General features: G+C 43.0%; 4 protein-coding genes across 5 annotated transcripts; 1 reads left to right on the top strand and 3 right to left on the bottom strand.

The window, feature by feature from the left end:
* Window positions 1–9,731: 9,731 nt before the first annotated feature.
* LOC131287901 (protein FAM177A1) lies at window positions 9,732–12,597 on the bottom strand. The gene is made up of 2 exons (XM_058316994.1): window positions 12,260–12,597; window positions 9,732–10,147 (listed from the first exon to the last, which is right to left on the bottom strand). The coding sequence occupies exons 1-2, from the start codon at window positions 12,449–12,451 to the stop codon at window positions 9,809–9,811; spliced, it is 531 nt and encodes a 176-aa protein (XP_058172977.1). The 5' UTR covers window positions 12,452–12,597; the 3' UTR covers window positions 9,732–9,808.
* Window positions 12,598–12,828: 231 nt separating this feature from the next.
* Window positions 12,829–13,312, bottom strand: LOC131288093 (uncharacterized). The gene has a single exon (XM_058317193.1). The coding sequence runs from the start codon at window positions 13,201–13,203 to the stop codon at window positions 12,892–12,894; it is 312 nt and encodes a 103-aa protein (XP_058173176.1). The 5' UTR covers window positions 13,204–13,312; the 3' UTR covers window positions 12,829–12,891.
* A 2,121-nt stretch (window positions 13,313–15,433) lies between these two features.
* LOC131287383 (ribokinase) lies at window positions 15,434–16,774 on the top strand. Its single transcript, XM_058316427.1, has 4 exons — window positions 15,434–15,539; window positions 15,618–16,166; window positions 16,236–16,389; window positions 16,458–16,774. Exons 1-4 carry the CDS (start codon window positions 15,481–15,483, stop codon window positions 16,662–16,664), a joined length of 969 nt encoding a protein of 322 aa, XP_058172410.1. The 5' UTR covers window positions 15,434–15,480; the 3' UTR covers window positions 16,665–16,774.
* Window positions 16,775–17,339: 565 nt separating this feature from the next.
* Window positions 17,340–21,122, bottom strand: LOC131289282 (uncharacterized). Of its 2 annotated transcripts, none has more exons than XM_058318501.1 (4): window positions 20,577–21,122; window positions 20,418–20,496; window positions 19,817–20,343; window positions 17,340–19,729 (listed from the first exon to the last, which is right to left on the bottom strand). In XM_058318501.1, the coding sequence occupies exons 3-4, from the start codon at window positions 20,289–20,291 to the stop codon at window positions 17,655–17,657; spliced, it is 2,550 nt and encodes an 849-aa protein (XP_058174484.1). In that variant the 5' UTR covers window positions 20,292–20,343; window positions 20,418–20,496; window positions 20,577–21,122; the 3' UTR covers window positions 17,340–17,654. The 2 variants fall into 2 exon arrangements, with proteins under 2 accessions (XP_058174484.1, XP_058174483.1); XM_058318500.1 differs by having other exon boundaries at window positions 20,418–20,477.
* Window positions 21,123–21,344: the final 222 nt, after the last annotated feature.

Here is a 21,344-nt window from a genome sequence, read left to right as displayed (position 1 = left end):
AATTCGTTTAAGAACCTTTCCTTTGTCCCGAACGCAATATCCTTGCCGCTTCCTTGGGTCAGTAAATGTAGAAACATTCCCATCGGACCCCTGACCACCTAGACGATCTCGTCCTCACTTTCTCCATCAAGCCATTTATAACCCTTGTGCGGCATTCGAGCCCTCCCCACCGATTGGGCCATGTCCAGCGGATAGAACGAGTTCTTCGCAGTCGGAAAATAATTGACCAACGAGTGACCGGTCACCAGGGACTCCGAGCGAATGGTAGGTTGAAAGTGCGTCTTGTTTTTTTCGTTGCCCATGACACGTTATACTTCCTTCCAGCAGGGGTCTGAACCGAAGCTAAATGTCCAGTACGATGTCCACGGACGATTCGCAAGGACCTCTTTTACCCTTGAAAGCACCTCTGGTCATCACTGCCAGAGGCCAATGTTTACAAGCATGTCTTAAGCGTCCTCCCGAACGAATCGAAGGGTTGGACTGAACAGCAATAAACGGTTTATGAATTATTTAGCGCAGGACCGGTGGCCAGAGAACGGCTTGTGCTGGGAAGATTTATTGATTTGGAAGACGCTGTTTTGCGTGTGGCATGTTTTTATTGACTTTAATTAGTATCCCGCCAAGATCCCAAACGCCCCGAGAAACCTGTTTCAATCCGATCTTCCCTTTAGAGAAACCCTGGTAGTCATTGTCGTGGTACATCATGCTTATGGAAAATAATATTCTGCTTCTTTTTCTTGGCGTAACGACGATCTTGGTCATACCTACCCGTTAAGGGCTTACTAGACTTGTTCGCTCTCGGTTAGGATTCGAACCCACGTCATCGAGGTGGTGAGCCCTAGTACTCATGGGCCGATTTTCTAACCGGAATGGAAAATAATATTACACATGATAAAGTTCTCCAATATCGTCATCTATTAGTGTAAAATCGTATACGTTCCATATCGTACGTAATTTTACGACCGTGGGAGGAGTGCATTACGAAGAGTCGTAATTCATTCATTCCGGACGCCCGTTAACAATCATTCACCACCAACATCGATCTTGCCGCAAACGAAGTCCCTTGAACGGGGTTCTAAAATATTACCCGAATAACTTCGCCTCATGGGAAGAAAAATTTATCGCGAAAAGTTCGATCTGAAGAGCGGTGAAAATTGATGGGTTCGTAAACATACACCATCAAAGAAGGAATCGGTCGTGTATTATGTGGAAAACTTGTTAACGCAAAACCAACGCGAGTCATTGGACTTCTTTCTCGGCACACATGAAGGAAGCTGCTGGGAACACCTTACGACATTTGATCTTCTGCCACGTGACCACGTCACTGCGTTATCCGTCTCGCATCCAATGCTAGCGAAACCGATTTCCATCTAGAACCGAAACCAGATACCCGGAACATGTAACGCTCTCGACTTTTATGCATGTGTGTTCTCTCGATTGGATGGATCGAGACTACTGCAATAGGTAATATGTGTTCCCATGCGTCGTTGCTACTGATCTGTAAGCTCACATTTCCTGTTCCTGAACAAGACTCGTGCAAAGTTTCTCTCAATGTTCCACGTTTCCTAAGAAACCCATTCCTAGTTGAGATGAAAAGGCAGTATAGAAAATTCCAGCGCTGGGAGTAGCGAAACTGGGGGATTGTAAATCAACGAAATAAAAGCCATCCATCGGAGCAGCTTTGAAGAACGGAGCCAAAAAGGAACAGAATCTCAGCCGCTTTCGAAGAAACTTGAGGTATGAATGCAATAAAAGGGTACATTGATTGACGCAGCGAGAAGGGATTTAATTGCTAAAGTTCAAAAGTCTGGAGTAAAGTTCATTCCAAAACGGTTTAAGATTTTACTGCATACCTCAAGTTTGCTGCTGGGCTACGCCAGTCGGAACCACCTACTATATACGATCGTTTGCTTTAGTACCTTCACCGTGACAGATGAGTCATTTTAGATGCACTGAAATAATATCCCGAATGCAATCTATTAGTTTAAAGGAATTTCTCAGTTTAAAAATAAACATATCCTATGTTTCACTTTAAAAATCATGGACTGAGCAATCAAACCACAATCTATGGGCTAAACTTCATGGTTTTTATGTATGTTTAAACAGTTGCATAAGATTTAAATTATTATTGTATTTTCAATTATTATTGTATTTTTTCAATCACCAAACCTTAAGCGATTAAACCATAGTTTGTTTAGAGCTTCTGGTGTTAAATAGGCTAACGATAGCATCATTTAGTGTTAAATCTACAGGCATATAAATAGAAAGAACTATTTGCAATAACAGTCCTCATGCTAATGGATGTTTAACCGCTAAACTGTTGTAAGAAAGTACCCTGAATCAACGGCATGAAACATGCGCCTTCTTCCGGACTGAGGACATTGAAGAGTAATATTAAAACATTTATGAGGATATTACTACCTGACATGTAAGATTTTGTACGCACAACGATTCATCAGGCTTACCACTGACGTTAAAGCTGGTTAAGAAGAAATTAACGATCCAAATTTATTACACCTGGAATTTGCCATTAACAACTGAATACCAAAAGAGTATCGTTAGTATTAATCGGATTTAACACTAATAAGATTTGCTTTAGCAGTTGTGAATTTTAGACTTGAATTTCTTTAAACTAATTCAGTCGAAAGATTTTAAAAATCTATGAACGAATAATTTAAAATCTATCAGTCTCGTATATTTTACTCTTTAATGTTAACTCAATCTTCTTTTTTGCAATTATCTTAATTTGAAATAAGACGTTTCTAGAAAGCCAATCTTAGTAAGGGATCGACGTAAAACACTCGATGCCCCTTATACGGCACCATCTAACACCTAGTTCTACCACGTGTTAATGCCAAGACATCTTGACCCCTGACATAACCTTCAACCGGACGATGGTCAAGGCAGAAGGAATAGAGCAAGCAAACCTTACCCGGTAGCATACAACGTCTTGAACTTTTCCTTCTTAATCCTTTCACGTGTGGAAAGAAACGTGTCCAGTGTCAAGCACCTCGTCTGTTTCCACCGTTGTCCACCGTCAATGCGATGACATCGGGAACCGAGCCACCCGGTTGGGACCATAAAATTTAATCATAAAATTGTAAGCCCAACCCGCGTGGAAATAAAATGCCCAGAAGAATGGAAGGAACATGGTCCTATTTTCCCTCAGAAAGGGATTGCAGGTTTTGCCCTGCACTAATCGAAATCAGAGCTACCTCAACGTTGTCAAACTAACTGGACAGAGGGTCTGACCTCTGCCTGGACAGGGAGAAGGTCACCGTTGACCATCCGGACCCTTCTTTCACACTCTCGTCTATGTTCGTGTGTATGTGTGGTCATCCCTAGCCAGTGGATTAATTTATTCAAAATATTTTATCAAATGGCGAAATAAAGCACTTCCCGGCGACCCAAACGCGGTGCTCTATGGTTGGCTGACCAGCTGCAACCATTCGGATGGTGCTGACCACTTCAGGATACTGCCTCTAATCGGTACAGGGGATCGCTCGTGGTCTTCCAAAAAAAGTTACATCCAGCAAGGGTTCGCCAGGTAGCGAGCCGACTCGCGCCTTGCCGCCGTTTAATGCACTGGGAGTGACCCCTTTTCGGGCATATCCGAGGACGAACCCTTTACAACGATCGCGATATTCGCGTGCGATTGGTGATTCGTAAGACGGACCCGTCGGAAGAAAGCGTGGAATAACTAGATGCAATTCACCCTTTACCATCCATCCTGGGCCCGGGAGTGAATCTAAATCAAAACGAATTGGTCAAACCAGGAGGACATGGAAAATGACCGCACGTCCGCCATTACTCGACCCGTTCGTGGGGCGTACGCGTTTAATGTGCGTTTGGGAAATTGAAGAAAATTGATTTATGGATTGTAGAGACAGCTAACGGAAGGCTCGTGCGTCGTACGCGGTCGCTAATGAGTGTCTTGTGCCTCCTCTCGAATACCTCCGGATAACCGCATCATTTCCCGAGTTACCGTGAGGTTGCTGCATGTGACAGATCCTGTACATGATTAATGATAAATTAGACACTTTCATTCTATACCTATTAGTATTTCCAAGTCAGCTTGATTATAATTATTTGATATATTTGGAAAAGGGTTGCGTAATATTGTTACACTCGGATGTTTAAAACATTCTTGTTATAATAAAATATCTTAATGCCAATTATTTCTCCTTAAAGCTCAGCGAAGCATATTTGTAAGATTTTCGATTCCAGTTCAATATCCAAAACAATATCCCGCAAGAAAATCCACCACAGGATTTTCAGCCACCCAAATACAAGCAACTACCACGCAAAACCTCCTAAACCACCCGAATAAATCGAATTGATTGAAATTCCAGCGCTCCGAGAAAATCTCGAAGAAAATTGAATCGAACACCAATACAGGATTTCCGGAGCCAGTGTCAAAACATGCGGCACACACAAACACACACATGCCACATATCTGGCTGATTGGAATGTGATTCCGTTAAACCGCGCGGATTGTTTTCTCATTTGCTCTCGACGGTTGACAAACGGGCGTTGCACCAAGACGCGTTTTGGTGAGATGCACTGGCTTCCCCTGGACCGCATCCAACAGCTTTTTGGTAGCCCCGAACAATATAAAAAGGATCTATAGATTCCGTACAACAAGAAGCCAACACGTCTTGGAATGCAATGAACCGTACTGCGTGGCATCCGACAACTTGTGTCGTTCGGTTTCCGGGGTCGGTGATTGTGGCACTGTCTGGGTGTGTGACGGATTGTGGTTTGGCGAGCAATCAAACACAGGCCCAGAAAATTTGTGCCATATTGAAAACAACAGATCGGATCGTATCTACATAATATGGTAACTGTTTTTCCGAACAATGTATAATAACCGAGTTGAAGGAATTATGACGAACTGTTTTCTAAACTCTTATGTTTATTTTTATTGAAACTGTAACGTTACTAACCAATTTATTTAAGAAATAGTATCATTGAAAAAAATAACTTATCAGTATGTAGATTGTAGAATTTGTTACACATGTTTGAATTTTAAAACGTTAATTCCTCTCTTCCTTCCTTGAAATCCTTTCCTTTACATCCCGCAGGGACAACAATATTTTAAACGCACGGATTGTACCCTTCCCGTGATGTTTGACTTTCGCAACCCTACGGCGAAGCCATTCGAAGCTTTCAATCAAACATCAAACAGCGCCTCAAACGTGTCACGTCTGACGAATACGAGAATGAACCGAGTTTTTATAAGCCCACCAGGATCTCGACATACAACAACTCTCTCACACACACACAGTCAACCTCCCGCCGTATGCAAATTGTCATCAAAACCCTTTACTGCCAGCGTCGGGGGCCGGGTTTGCAACGGAAATGAATCCCCGTTTTCACCCGGCCTGACATGTTCCAAACCCCTTTCCGTGGATTTCATGATGGAATGGTTTTCCCTCGACTTCCACGATACCGACGACTACCTGCCAGGCAGCGATCGTGAGCCGCGGTCCAGCGATCCACAAAGGTGGTCCTGAAATGTGCCAATCTTTTTAATTAGAGCACCCGAAGGGTCTGCCGGAACCGAATGGCAAAAAGTCTAACCTAACTGGGCAGGGGGAACGGTACGGAGGATACCCGGGGTTTGATGACACTGTGATGCGAAATATCGTTGCCTGGTCCGGGACTCTAAGGCTCAGTTGAAAGGGTTAACGCGCTTCTAGCTGTGCTTGCGCGAAGATACGCAAAACATTTTTAAATTCGAAACCCCCTCACAACGGCACACATGCCCAAATGTGCTACACTTTGTTATTTAGGCCTCAACCTAAGAAAAAAAAGGTGAAATATCCTATCGCACGCAACTAGGGATCATTAACCGGAGACCCAGATCTCTAATTCAACCCGGACAGGTAGTCGCTCGGGACAAACATCCCGGGATGGAATGGCCGATTGGCAAAGCCACCGATCGTCGGATTCGACACTGATTAAGGATGCGTATGCAAAACCCTTTCAGGATCAGGAGATACCGTGGACGATCGGAAAGGGGTACTGAATGTATAAAATGAAAATTAAAATTTTCTACGCCTCGCTACATAAATAAAGTGCCGAACCAGCAGCCAGCCAGAAACCGTTTGCCCCGGGCCTCGAGGACGACGGTTACAAGGTTTTGGTTTTTCCTAATAGAAAAGGCTCCAGGCTACCGTTGCACCGAGAGCCGCAACCGTCGGCACTTTCTCCGGGCGTGAACGGGTCAGCTTTGGTGAGGGACAACAGCATGATTTGCGTAATAATAAATGAACCACTATTGTTTGATCGTAGATCCGTTTTTAGTAGCGTAAAAACTACAAAGGGCCAATAATTTGAAATTTATTATGATGCTGCTTTTCATAGACAAAACGAACCAAGTCCAGGGTCAACGGGAAATGGATAGTCTGGTGTATTTGCATATCTTTGGTCCGATGATCCTGAAAAAATACCTACCCGAATCGTGTACTGCATAAGTAAAGCATATTCATGTTACGGAAAATCAAACCCGGGTATCATATTAGGCTACCTGTTATAAATGTGATCCATTCCGAAATTATAGTTCTACAATTTCTGTTCGTATCAAAGGATAATGGTCAAAGTTGTCATTTTATTCATTCCAAATTATTTGAAATACTATGCAAATTCAAATACCTAACTTACCAATAATGTGCGACCCAAAAGATAGGGGAAAATATAAAATGAGCATGAATTCATGGTACATTCGTTTGCACTCAAATTAGATTAAAAAAAAACAATCATGCCAAGCATTGAACCGTTCATAACTTTTACCTTAAAAATTAAATTTATCTACCTCAAAATCAATTAATCTTTTATACATTTTTAACTATTGTATATTAACATTTTTAATGATTTTTACAATACGTCACCAATTTTGTTTTTAATTGAACAAAACATATTTTCCTCTATCGTCAATATTCATATCATGATTATGGCAGAAATTTAAATAATAAATAAGCTTTGAATTACTTACTGATTATTCGCTATTTACAACACTGCCTCCGTTCCTATTTTTAAATAAAACTTCTTCGAATATGACTGACATGTTCTACATGTGCTATAGTTCATTTGTTCCTCAAAAAGGAAAACCTCATACTTACATCTGTAGTTAATAATTAAAATAAATTTTCATTTCAAAATTCTACGGCAGCCGATCCTATGCATCATAAACACGTGGTAAACACTCCACACATCAAAGTTAGTCGGTACGTAACGGTTGATCGCTCGTTGTAGCATACTAGATGGAAAACTATCGGATCCGCAGAATTCTGCCCGCCACCGAGTGAGTGCTCACCGTTTGCGTGAGTGTTCTCATCCTTGCGCACCGACAGGATAACAACAACAAAAAGGAGTGCGCCGGGATGCGTGTGTGCCAATATGTGCGAGCGAAACGACACACACTGCACAGGGGCGTGTCCTTACTGGATGAGGCGAATGTCCTTAGAACGGCCGCGCGCGTTACGTAACAATGCTGGCATTGGCACGATGGGTTCGTCTCGCTTTTCCTCACATGCATGCTCGCACGTCCGATGGATCAACACATGCGACAGGATTTATGTGCTCCACGTCCACCTCCGCCGCAAAGTGCAGAGTCGAACCACCTTCCGCTAGTGGGAAACGCTGGCAATGGCGGAAAACTACCAAAGCTTGGACATTGGGGTATTTCGCTGTCCATTACAATTCGAGAGAGCACCCATACCTCTAGCATGTACATAGCCGATCAAAATAAATCACCCCCGCCAGCAATGCAAATTAACCCCAAAAACTGTGAGCGAGAAAGCTTATGTCCAGACTGCGGCCAACACATCGAGCGATGTTTGAGAGTAAATAACTAGCTCTTAATTTATTTGGTGAATAAATAAAGACTTATGTTAATTAACCTTGCGTGCACTAGACAACGGAGGTCGTTCAGTGCGCAACGTACCCGCTCTGCATACGGCCACCTACCACATACGCAATGGCCGATTAATGTTCGGTATCGAAGGGTAGCACACACCCCCTGAGCCAAAACCGGACTCACACTCCTGTCCGCCGTAGGCATGTACGGAGCGTACATCCTTCCGTGGAACGACAAAAATATTGATAATACTCGATCGAAACCCGGCGAACAACTGGAACTGGGTCCCTCCGGCAGTCGGAGGATGTTTGGCCACATCTGAGGCCGATTATATGAGGCAGGGTAGAGAAAGAAAACACATCCATTCGGTTCGTTCGTCGAAGGGAGATAGTGGCGGGCAACACAGGAGAACAAAACATATAGTAGAGGAAAGGATCAACCGTGCATGCTGGAAATGCTTAGAAGAAGCGTGTGTTACATCGCGATACATCGTGTGCGAAAGAGCCAACCAGCTGCGACCCTATGCGCTGCTGTACCCTTTTCCCTCGACAACCATTTCCCTCTGGTATTGAATTCACATAAATATAAAAGGATCAAATATCCTTTCACACCAGCCAAGCCGAAGGGTTTATGTACACACGCGCGCACAAATGTCCGTTCGGGTAGCTCGAATGGAAGAGGGCACTGGAGGGAAGGTGCTTACCGCAACCGGCGGGGGTTGGCGGTACACATAATTTATTATGTGCCAAAATCGCAATCCGCCTGCGAATGGGTGTGTTTGTATGTATGAGCGCAGGTGAACGTACGTATGCGTTCTTCAAAGTCGCCCCAGGCTACTTCGACGCGAACGGTGTACGTACATGTTCGGGCAAGCGGGTATGTTCGGACCACGTGTCCTCGAAGAGTGCTGGACATGCTTGACGGTGGAACCACTTTTCCATTTTGTCCGGGAGAGGTTTGAGGTCATGCTAACCACATACCGATACATGAGAAAGACTTCCAATTTTGTACATTTTAGTGCTCCATTCACTACGCCCCACCGTGTCTTGCCGCCCATTGTGCCCCGGTCACGAAAATGGCAGTGGCCAGGGCCGCGTACACGTATGACGTTGATAAATGGAGTGAAACCGCAAGAACCGCACGATCTCCTTTACAGCGGATCCTATGTGTTCACGGATTCTCGGCTTGCCATCTTTTGAGATCACAACGCCTTTGCATAAGAGAAATAGGTTTTTGATTTTACAAATTCGGTCCTCAAACTACCTTTCGGATACAGTATCGACAAATACGAAATACACTTCTTTTTGAAAATAGGTTCCACAGACAGCGGGAGAATGGGGAGCAAATGTGGAGCGACCACAACAGGCAACGCAGGGCAAGCAAGAGTACCTTTCTAGTAACTGTTATCTTGCGAACAGTTTAAATCCGTTAGACAAAACTAATCACTTCATTGAATAATTTTTATTTCCACAATAATCAATAAATTTTCCCTTTGTAGAGGTCGAGCATTTCATGAAATTTTGTTCCTTACAACTATATTTAAGCAAATTTTCAAACCAAAAAGGCAGTTCATTTAACTTATGTTACATACTAATCCTTGGTGAATGCAATGAGACATAAAATTATAGTATTCAATTTCGGAAAGACAGCTCTGTGTGTCCGAAAAATTGACAGTAGAAAGCCAAATTTATCCAAGTGTTCACACGTTTGCATTAAACTATAAAACGTGCTTATTTCAATAAAATAAATAAATAAATCCTTGATTTAGCGTCATTGATATTTTCCTTCCTCCAAAGCTGTTGGAAAACGATTGGTACAGTTCTTAGTATATATAATTTTTTTTACAAATAACATCACACTCTACTTTGAAATTCCTCGATGAAGTGACAATTTCGGTAGTTTGATCTGGTCATAATAATCCTCAGTATTAGGATCGTGTGTGATGTTTTAATATTTTTGAATTTCATTTTCTGTGCAAACTTCAGTACTGGTTACATCCATTTTCCCCAAAGAATCAGCATTTGTTCCGCTTGGTCCCTGTGCAATAGTATGACTGTTGTCTCCGTTATGAGGGCGGTTTTGTTCGACAAACGTGTGAATCGCCCGATCTTCGGCTTCCTGCTCGGCTTGCATTCGCTTGAATTCTTCAATTTCGTAGCTGTATTTCGGAGTAGTTATGCCCAGAAACGACGCAAGTCCTTCCCCGACGTAATCGCACCCGGCAAGGACGGTGCTTCCAAGCTTGTATGTTTTGTAACGCATCCATTCGCTCCATTTTAATTTGGACTGCAATAAAAAGTTACGTATTTGTTGGATTTAATTCAATTTATTTTTAACAACAGCGCCCCCTGGTGACCATTGGTCATTGACCGCATGATGCCTAGTGAGTGCTGTTCAGAGTTTTAATTTAAAATCCCCTTGATTTTATTGCGATTTTTGTTATTTGCTCGCCTGAATCTATTGTATTCAAAATCATGACGTTATCCGTAGTTTATTTCATCCTTTGAAAAGCAAACAAATTTTCCTTGAGTTTCCGAGGCTTGAGTACCTTGTTTCGAAATAGTGCACACAATTGATTTTCTCGAAAATTAGAAAAGACAGAAAAACCTTATTTAACACAAATTTGTGTTTTGAAAAGACTTTTCATTAGACCGGGTCACATGCTCAAATCGGTTTAGCGATCATAAAGTTATTAACAAATTTGTTGTTTCAGCAGAAAATACCAACCCAAAGGAATCTGTACCTACGCCCCATTCAATTATTTATCATAAACTAAGAATTACAGAAGAATCTTTGTTGTACAGAGTTATCTGTCTTCAAAAGACCTTTCATTGACAGGTCTGTTGCTGAAACTGACTGAGGCATTAAATAGTTATACAGTCTGTTCTCGAGTTACGCGGTTCTCGACTTACGCGGATTCGGAGATACGCGGTTTTCAAAATTTGACAGTAGATTGGGTTTATTACATCGATTTAAATTCCTGAGATGTACAACCACACGAATAAATATGTAAATTACGCATTTGCATAAATTACGCTGTTTATTTCGATTGTTGCATTTTATGTTGTTTGAATACGCTTGCATTGCATTCATATTAATGGACAAAGAAAAAAATTGACTATCCTATGATACATGTACACAAGAGCTCGATCTCTTACCTCCTAGTATAAACTATGTGTCAAGCAATATTCGAGATACGCGGAAATTCGAGATAGGGTGAGTGAGGGTATTTTGGCCCACGTATGTAATTTTGGCCCACTTAGAAAGAAGATCAATTATTTCAATGATTTCAAATAAAAATGCCTCCTAACATTTTTTTTAGTGTTGAGGTCAATTTATTCTTGTTAAATACCAAATTTGGAGGCGATTGCATCAACATTTGTAGAGAAAATCGCTTAAAACTACGAAGCTGTCTCTTTTTCAAAAAAACCATGTCGTAGGCGGATAGTTCGCCCACCTTGAGATATAAGCAACCACTGCGTAAAAAATTCTGAAGTAATGTTTTTCTAAAGCTTTGAGCGTTTTTAGGAATTATCAAAACGTTACTTGAATTTTTAGAGCACGAGAAATAATTTTAATTTCGATCCAAAAGTGGGCCAAAATAGATGCAAGGAAATCTGGTTTCGATTGAAACGAAATTTGTATGCATTTTGACACTGACAGCTGGTTGTCAGAAATTGTCTAAACGAAAATCCGGTGATCTTGGAAAAAAGTGGAAATTAAAATATCGAACTAAACATTTTATCTTACTTATTTAACAAAAGTAAGAGTTATTAGCACAATCTAAATTATTATAAAGATTATTAAAACCATAAAACACATAAAAAAGGCATTTTTCAGGTGGGCCAAAACTGGTACACAGGTGGGCCAAAATAGAAGCATAGCGGGCCAAAATAGCGACAAAAAGTGTGTTCGGAAATTGATAATTTTTCAGTGAAAACATCAAATAAACTAAAAAATATGAATTTTAATGCATGCTTAGATAGCTACTCTACATTATCATACCCAGTTTGTCATGATATGATCGGTACAATTAATGCAACGATTTATTTTGTGGTGACCCTTCCCTAAGTGGGCCAAAATGGGTACTTTTACCCTACGCGGATTTCTCTGGTCCCCATTATCCGCGTAAGTCGGATACTGACTGTAGTTCGTAGAACAAATTCCCAATCCCAATAGAAACAAATCTTTAAAATCCGTCAAGTTGGGATTCGAAACTTTGGAAACCGTCTAGGGATCGAGTCTTCGGATCTTCCGAATCCCGATTCTGCCAACACTAGTCAATATGTTTTCCGTGAAAATAAACAACGCGCCGTTGCTATGAATCAGCAGCAGCAGGTTGCGTAGTACCCCTCCTTTTATGGAAAATGGTGCCAATTTCCATGGTTTAAAACATACCTCATCAACTGGTGCAGCCTCAATTTGATCCACCTGATCGGTTTCATCGTCGCTGTACTCTTCCAGCGTACCATCGCTGAAATGTAGCACTCGCTTTGGAGCCCGTACTCTCACCTCAACGTCCTTCTCGTTTTGAATGAAGGTGTCCGTGGCGTCGGATTTGGTTTTCAATGGAATATCCATCTTCGTCATGGCGCTTTTCGGTTAACTGCAGTTTGTGCGAAGAGTATTTTGCGTGGGGTATATTCGATAACACTTTAAATTCTTCCAATGCACTTAGAACAGTAGGAATTCGATTTTATCAGGACAATGATTTCGCTGCTACGCAGTCTACTGCGACCTCGGGTTGTCAAAACAGTGTCACGTTGGGGTGGAGGGGGTTAAAATGCACTTCAACGTTTGACAAGCTTGCCAAAATGTCAGAAATATTAATTTTTTTTAAATGTTAAATCCAACAACACAAAATTACAACAACATTACCTCATTCATTCCGCACTTCCATACATCGAACACAGATTTTTCTTTCTTCCTTCAAATCGACCCGTCCAAAATTCTTCAAACTATAAACTTTCAACTATCCGGTTTATTGAACGCTTCTGTGCTTATTTACAATCAACAATGGACAGAACTGCTCAGTTCTTGGCCGATGGTTGCGGAATACGAAATTTGGACATCTCGATTTCAGCTTCGAAGTAGCTTGTTTGGTCATAGCTAAAGTACTCCGGTACTTTGTAGGTCCCATTCCTCTCAGCACCCGGTCCTACCGGACCGTCCTTCTTATGCACGCACCGCGAGCTCAGCCCAGGAACATCTCCGGATGGTGCTGCGGGAGATGCCGGAGATCCCGAGCCTTTTGAACCGGCAGGTGCCGCCGGTTGGCTGTAGGTTCTGGCAGCCACGAGCTTTACCAGAATGTCGTTTTTCAGCAGGATTTGCCGGATCATTTTGGTACGCTTGGTGAATAGTCAGGACAAACTCAAAACACTGATTATCCAACACTCCGTTTGCTCGAGTGACTGAACGTCACACTTCGCGCAAGCCCACAACAGAGTTCAGTATAGCATTCGCAGTCCGTGATAGTGATACGTTGCGGAAGCGGCCACGATCTATAGCTTGAAATGTGCTCCGACAAGACATACGGCACGCCAGAAATAAACCAACCTATAGTTTTCCCTTTTCAACAAACAGCAATTCATTGTCATTTGTAAAAATTTGAAAAAAATCAATCAATTGGTGCAAATGTTTTCCTGCTCCCTTGCAAACTCACTGTAACTGGATTAGTATTATAAATAACTCTTTAAAAAGGGCCAAAAAGTATATATAAATAGTTGTTGGATCGAATGTTGTACGAAATATTTGCATTCGAACCCTATACTTAAAGCTGCCTTTTTCCTCCCGTTCAAACGGGAAATTTAAAAATCCTTCTATGTTTTAACTAGGAAATCATCCCCGGTTGACGACAAATGTCAGTTCACCCTGATTTTGGGTCCCCGCATCCAAAAATCTGTACTTCTCCCCCCCTTAACTCTATGAATAGAAATGAGAATGTGTGCGTTGGTCGTTTTCTTAGGGAGAGAAAAGGTGCGAATGCGTCCTATGTATATTCTATCCTTTGCAACCATGCAACACCAAACTATCGCCAAATGCTTACTGTGTCGTTATACGCGTATAGGCACGTACTTACGTACGAATAGTATTTGAGATATGTGAGTGTGTTTCTTGTTGGAGCAACCACAGCATCATGTATTTGCGCATTCTGGTCATAGCAATCACAGAGTGCAGGCGCAAGTGCATTGAGCATCAAGCGTTATGATCGTGCCATTAATACTGCTGAGGTAAGAACAAACTAATAAACGTATGAAAATGATGGAAATCTAGGTACTTTAAATCAGTAACATTCTAACTTTTTTTTACTTTTAGGAATGAAAACCAAAGCTAAAGAATGCGTCGAATGGTGCATGAGCTGGATCGCATATGCAGTTAAGAATTGGATCTTTCTGGGACGGCAAGTCCACTGCAGAGGCCGGAACTCTACACTGGTAAGTCAGAAAACAGTGTGATCGCAAATATCCGAATAATAAACATCCGATGACTTAATTCTCAAAAAACAAATGTTTTGATTTCACCGCAGCATTCTGCGGGTAGAAGAAAATATCACATTCGTAGAATATACCATACACACACACACCTACACGCGAGCTAGTCTCACCCACACCACCAAGCAAACCAATGCAAATGTGTGCGGCAATACATGGGCGATCCGTCAAATTTTGACTTGCTGGGAGGTTGCTGGGACTCTTGCTGGAAGTACATGACAGCAGCAGAAAATTTGAATTTCTGTCAACCGGGTCGTCAGTAGAGGTTAAATTTCAACAACATATTTCATGAAATCAGTGCCCCTTATGATCGAAAGGTAGAATTGGATTGGACTTTCTTGTGCAACATTGATGAAAAGGTACTGCAGAGTGTAGAAAAACGCAACAAGTGAAACAGGTCAGTCCTATTTAAAAGAACAAAATGACCTAAAATGCCTTTATTTTGAAACAAAACGCTATCTACTACAAATCTACTTGAACTCCATGGTACATTACAGTCGAATTGAATTAAAAAAATGTATTTTATATACTCATGAACACGTAATGTAATTTTTATATCCCGATTCAGAGTTCTTTAAATAACTACTATTTTCAGCTATACTTTTAAGACATAAAATGTATTGTTACATTTGTAATTAAACAATTTAAATTTATTCGCCAATTACACCAGCATATTTTTACACCGCCTTAATCGCCGCACGTGCGGCGTGTGGTGTAATAAACAAATGCTTGTAATTTTTTCACGATGCTGTGTTGTTTATTTGCATGGCGTAGTATAATATTAATTATTTATTACCTAACTTATTCTCTGTATCCGTAAAAAGTTTTACTCGCGTTTCTTTCGCGAGTTCACGTGTCGCATGAAAGCAAAAAATAAGTGCCGAGGTATCCGCAAACAAAATCCGTGCGTTTTTTTTGTTTTTTTTTTGTTATGTGGTACGATTTCCCATCGGAGGAATCTCATCCGATGGAATTATGACAAGGAAATTAAAGAGCGTTATCAGCTGTTTGCTCAACAAGCAGAAGTGTTCACAAACAGAGCTGCCGCGTTGTAAGGTATTCTCTATAGTGTTCATTATTTGCTCCACCGTAGTGCGGTTGAGTTAAAGTGCATTGTGAAGCAGAATGTCCTCGTCCGACCTCGACGTGTTGGTGTTTGGATCATGCATAGTGGATTTCATAAGGTTTGCGATCGGTTGACGCCGTTGTTTTGTCGATCTTGTGTGCTGGTTAAAAAACCGTGCACTTTTCTTCTACATCAGCTATGTTCCGCGGTTGCCGAAGGTCGGCGAAACGCTACACGGAACCCGGTTCGCCACGGGCAACGGTGGCAAGGGGGCTAACCAGTGCGTGGCGGCGGCAAGGCTTGGAAGTCGAACGGCGATGATCGGCAAGCTGGGTGATGATCCTTGGGGAGGGGCATATCGGGATGCACTCGCTGCCGAAGGAGTCAACGTGGAACGGGTCGCAATTGTGCCAGGCGAAAGCACCGGCATCGCCCAAATAAACGTTGCCGATAACGGCGACAATCAAATAGTCATCGTGACCGGTGCAAACAAATGTCTCGCACCAGCGGATGTGCAATCGAGCGAAGGGTTTCTCGCAAGGGCGCGTATTCTGGTCTGCCAGCTAGAAACACCGCTGGAAGGAACCATGGCTGCCCTCAGCGCATTTGAGGGAATCTCAATTTTAAATGCTGCACCGGCAGAAAAGCAACTGCCTCGATCACTTCTAGCCAAGGCAACGATCTTTTGCGTGAACGAAACCGAAGCCGCGCTACTAACGGATATGCAGGAAGTCAACGATATTGAGTAAATTTTCTCCAACGCTACGGACCAACCGGACCATTCCTAACTGTTCCTCTACAAACTCCTTTGTAGACAAGCGAAGACGGCACTGTTGCGATTGCGGCAACTCGGATGTAAAACGGTTATCATAACACTCGGAGAAAAGGGAGCCATCTTTGCACGCCCCGATGACACGGAGGTCGTTCACGTAAAGCCGGTGAAGGTGAACAAAGTTGTTGATACTACGGTAAGTACCCTTTTATCTGTTATCTAATCGACACACACGGATTGAATGTTCATCTCTGATCGCGTCAGGGTGCCGGTGATGCATTCATAGGCGCATTGGCGCACTTTATGGCTAAAAATCCTGAAGCCGATTTGGCGTGGTGTATCGCCGCCGCCAATCGGGTTGCTGCGTGCTCCGTTCAAAAACCAGGCACTCAGACGAGCTTCCCGAGGGCCGCAGATATTGATTTGCGCGAGGATTTATCTTCACTGGAGAATCAATGCGTCAAAGTTTAAGTGAATTAAAAAAACTCAAAAATATACTTTTCTTGTATTGCATTCTGTTCACTTTTATTATAGTTATCAAAGTCATTTAACAGAGTATGAAATAAAATCCAAAAAACGAGTTGGCTATCAATTAGTATGTGTACGTGCTACACCTGCATTCTAAATAATCATTATTCGATCTACCAGCTGGTTGTGTAGTGCCATAACTAATTCATAGATCATATACAAGAAGCTTCAATGCTGTATTCCTCCATCTTTCGATGTACATTTATCGCACAGGCACAATCCATTAAACCGTCAAGGGCAGAAAAGATTAAACCAACCGGACGCTCAAGTTAAAACACGGTGTTAACGACCGAAGCTTCGAAGTTGCCAGTTTGTTTTATCTGAAAGACATAAACAGGTTGAAGAAAGGAAATTACATTAAAATTATGCATTTTCAAATAATAATTAAGCCTTGAATGCAATAGGGTTTCCAGATCAGAGGAGGCTGATTGTCAAGGTGTATAGAGGTACTATGTGCCGGATTCGCAATCCTATTTTAGATTATTTTTTGATGACAGAAGTTGGCATCTCTAGCCTGAGATGACGTCATGGTGAGGGCCAAGGTGCTTATACAATTGATTTACTTAAGTGTCCTTTTTCATGACATGTTTTAAATGGTTTTAAATTTATTGATCACCTTTTACCGAAATAAGAAAGGATCAAACTTTAACATGATTTCTATTATGATGTATTCAGTCTCATCCATGTATCGTTAAGGTTGGTTCTGTGTGCAAAAAAACCAACGAGTGCATCTGATTCAAACTCACTGCACAGTAGTACTGATAAAGGCCAGTTAAAGTTGAAGGCAAAGTCTAACGAGTCACAATGGCTAACAATTACGTTTGAATGTTGTTTTCAGTACAATTATTTATTTTTTTTAAACCTACCTAACTTCAATTACCTTTTTCGCATCGGTTTGTCTTATCTGTTCTTATGGTCGTTTATTACCAGTATTTACACAGCAACAGCTTTGCCTCCCATAGGTGTGCGCTTGGCGATCGAGTCGGGTGCTCCCCGCAGTGAAGGTATAACCTCGACGCACCCATTCTTCAGATCGATATGGTCAACGATGGACAGCAGCACTTCAATATCTTCGACCGATTCGAGTATCACCGGTGACGCAAGCAGCCGGCAGGCTTGGCCATCAACGTTGATTGAGTAGCAATCGTGTCGGAAGATAACCGTCCGATCGTACTGCACGTTGAAGCGTCCCGGCGAATGCGCCTTGCGTCGGAACATGATGCGATGCGGTTCGTAGTTCGGCTTTTCGTCCTCCGCGATCATATCGTCCTGTACTTCGCCAGAGAAAACTTCATCCCCTTCGGCTGGTGGCGTCTTTCGTTTTTCGAGCACGGTACGTAATGACCACTCATCGGATGGAAGCTTGATGCTGGCTGCGATATTGCCGAGCCCAATCATTGACAGTGCGAAGGATTGCTTTTTAGGGCCAGTATCAGCGAACCTACAATTAACCACGTACCATCGCTCGAAGCAAGTAACCTTTTTTTTCCTAAATTCGGATCCTCCCGACAGGCGCTGATTATCGCGCACCATTTCAGGCCGTGTGTTTCCTAGCACACGCATAACATTTCCTCCCGCAGTGGCTACGCCAGCCGTTTGCCGTTTGTTTGGTGAATTTTCCGGAGACGAAATCAGTTTCACGTTGTTGTCCGGATCTGCCAGATCGATTGAGTAATGGTTGTTGCCGGAGGTGGCCGAAAGCTTCGATAAAGCGCGACCATCGCCGAGCTTCATTGTCGCGTTCAGTATGCGAGGTGGCTGCGAGGAACGCTTCAGGCCCATGGCTGCACCGGCGCTTTGTCTCTGCTGTACACGAACACTTTTGTACAGGTTGGATTTGGCGTTCGGGTGAGAGTTTTCCGAGGGTCTTCCACGCCCTCGGACTACCGTCTGCTCCGGTGGCACGCGCGAAGATTTGTTAGCACTAACGATGTTTTTTTGCAGCATATCTTCAAAGTCTACGATGTCGTCTTCGGTAAGAATTTCCGATACTCCCAAATCCCGTACTCGTTGCTGCTGTTGCTGCTTGTCGGTCACTTCTTTTTTCTTACGACTGAGAAGCTCACTTTGGCGCACCCGTCTTCTGACGTCTTGCAAGTTTTCTATAGCAATTGGTCTCTTCCTTTCCAATATGGTAGCCACTAGCTTGTTGTTAGTTTTGGATTGAGTCGAATCGTCGTTTTCGCCAACGTTTTCTTCTTCCATTTCCGATGCCCCGTCCGAGTCTTCCTCCTGTTCCGCCGTGCGCCGATTGTCGGAAGAACTTTTCGATTTTTTCATGATATCCTTCACACTCACATACGTGATGGTAGGCGATTGATCACCGAGTCGCCCCATGCGGCTTTCCTCCAACAGTTTCTGCTTTTTCTTGTTCATCATATAGTATGAATTCTTCGACACACGCCCCGGACCGCGAGGAAGCATCGCAAACGAACGTTCCCTTAATTGAGCCTTGCGCTTGTTGCTACCATCGCTTTGTTCCGCGTCCTCGTTTTCATCGGTATCCGTGTCTTGCGATTGATTTTGTGACGAATTCACATGCTTGAGTCCGTATGATCGCCTCAGCATCTTGGACTGCTGCGACTCGTGCTTTCTCTCGTAGTCGGAATCAGTCGCCGCTACCTTTCGTTTCAACGTTTGACCCCCGAAGCTCGCATTCTTCATACCCGGAAGTAGCACTCGACGATTGTACAGAGAGGTTTGCTGTTTGACGGGATGCTTTCGGGGACGCCCCACCGGACGCTTCGCTGGTACGACTTGCTCGGCCTGATTCGTCTTAGCATCGCTGTCGTTGTAAAAATCATCATCCTCGTCGTCCTCCGTAGTACCAGCGGCCATTTTAATGCCAACCGTGCTTTTCGTAGCGCCACTACCTCGTCGCTCTAGGATGGTCTTTCCTCCCAGGTGCTTCTTAAACACCGTAGTATTACTCTGCGGCGATTGACGCATATCGTCGGCGTCGTCGGTAGATTGATCCAGTTTCTCCTCCTCCATATAATCAGCCGAATCTATAACGAAGCCAAATTTTTAAACGAATAAAAAACCCTTTTTACACAACGACAAATGCGCAGCTCAAAAAGATAAGCTATTCTCACCTGACTCAACGGAATCCATGGACATCTCCAACTTACGTCTGCCATCACGCATCATCTGTGCCATCATGTGTCTCGATTTGCTGATACTTATCGTCTTTACGTCCATCTTTTTCATCATCTCTTTGCGAAGGTTCTTCACCGGTTCCGTGCGGGGTGCATCCGGATTTTTTGGCGGACGGCCACGTCTCTTCGGCACGCTACCACCCATCTGCGGGGTGGACGACGGTGGCACCGATTTTCGAACGATTAAATGATCCAAATCGTCCTCATCTATCTCGAAATCGCCTTCACTCATATCGCTTCCCTCAAGCGAATCTTCCTCATCCTTGGATGGCGGAACAACCATTTCATCGTTCAAGTACTTCGGGTTCGGCTTAATCGTACGACGGGATCGCCCAGCAGTAAGACTTTCGGACAAATTCGGTGGCGGTGGTCCGGACACGGAAGCGTCCATTTTTTTCTTAATGCGAGGCATTCTGGGTCTATTTCTGCCTACGTCAATACGCCAGCCACTCGTACTGCAGGAATTGCTTAGGAAAGATGGATGCAAACATCAGTTGCACTGCTTTTTGCGGGCCAACTAGTAGCTAGCTAAACTTACCAACTTTCACTTCGTCAGAAACTCCCGAGGGCAGCGATTATCCGGGCAATAATGTGGCAACTGGAACAAACGACACTTACTAAATAGGGTTGTTTTGTTTATCAACCCCGTAGCAGTGCACAAAGCACCGCCGACTATGATGGATTTTGACTTTTTCACCTTTACATTGGTGTGCGTTCGTCACACACAAGTGATATTGCAGCAGTTTCCCAAATAAAACCCGGTCCTCGCGGCGTCGATCGTTGTAGTGGTGCTGCTGGTAAAAGGCTGATGTTGTTGTATGTAGAGGTGTAGTGTATTCACTGTTCCAAAGGTCCAGAAACGCAGTTCTTCCCGCGCGAATATTTAGGGCAGCAATATTATTACGCCACCAAAGCAAAAATAATTTGCAATCGATTGCAAAAAACTAATGCACATGAACCATCTGTTTTGCGTCGCAAATAAGTCTTTCCAAACCTGCTTCAATATTAAGTTACACACTGCGATGCAAGCTTCACACCAACTCCGCAGCACTCTGCAATATCAATCTTCCCAAATTGGGATGTAGTAAAAACGAAAGCGATGGAAGCAATTACTTCATATGATTGGTATTTTTCGCCAATAGTTCTTTCGTTTAGAAGCACTCGCAATAATTTCCAAGCGTTATCAACCCAAGAAAAACCAGCGCAAAGATACACTTCACGAAAACCAACGCTCAAATATCGGAGGTTGTCACTTTTTGATGGCTTTTGCAAGACATTCTCAACGTTGCGTATCTTTGAACCGCAGTTATAGACGCACCTCCAAAATGGCGGCCACGACGCCAACCTCCATTCTGGCGTCACGGGCCGCTGTAAAGGCGCTTCAAAATATTTGAAAATGTTTAGAAGTTATTACAAAAAATTGAAGTCAATGTTCAAATTAAATAAAACTTATTTTTGAATAAGG

The sequence above is a fragment of the Anopheles ziemanni genome, chromosome 3, assembly GCF_943734765.1.
Source record: "Anopheles ziemanni chromosome 3, idAnoZiCoDA_A2_x.2, whole genome shotgun sequence".
Lineage (NCBI taxonomy): Eukaryota > Metazoa > Arthropoda > Insecta > Diptera > Culicidae > Anopheles > Anopheles ziemanni.
The sequence above is the reverse complement of the archived record's forward strand: the minus strand, read 5'-3'. Positions and strand labels throughout refer to the sequence as shown.

Bases quoted from the DNA above. Each gene is read 5' to 3' on its own strand.
- LOC131289282 (XM_058318501.1), bottom strand. From the start codon at position 20,291: ATGCCTCGCATTAAGAAAAAAATGGACGCTTCCGTGTCCGGACCACCG. The intron at 19,730-19,816 runs GTGAGAATAGCT...GCTTCGTTATAG, and splicing joins CATGGATTCCGTTGAGTCAG to ATTCGGCTGATTATATGGAG.
- LOC131287901 (XM_058316994.1), bottom strand. From the start codon at position 12,451: ATGACGAAGATGGATATTCCATTGAAAACCAAATCCGACGCCACGGAC. The intron at 10,148-12,259 runs GTATGTTTTAAA...TTTTTATTGCAG, and splicing joins AGGCTGCACCAGTTGATGAG to TCCAAATTAAAATGGAGCGA.
- LOC131288093 (XM_058317193.1), bottom strand. From the start codon at position 13,203: ATGATCCGGCAAATCCTGCTGAAAAACGACATTCTGGTAAAGCTCGTG.
- LOC131287383 (XM_058316427.1), top strand. From the start codon at position 15,481: ATGTCCTCGTCCGACCTCGACGTGTTGGTGTTTGGATCATGCATAGTG. The intron at 15,540-15,617 runs GTTTGCGATCGG...CTTCTACATCAG, and splicing joins TGCATAGTGGATTTCATAAG to CTATGTTCCGCGGTTGCCGA. The intron at 16,390-16,457 runs GTAAGTACCCTT...TGATCGCGTCAG, and splicing joins ACAAAGTTGTTGATACTACG to GGTGCCGGTGATGCATTCAT.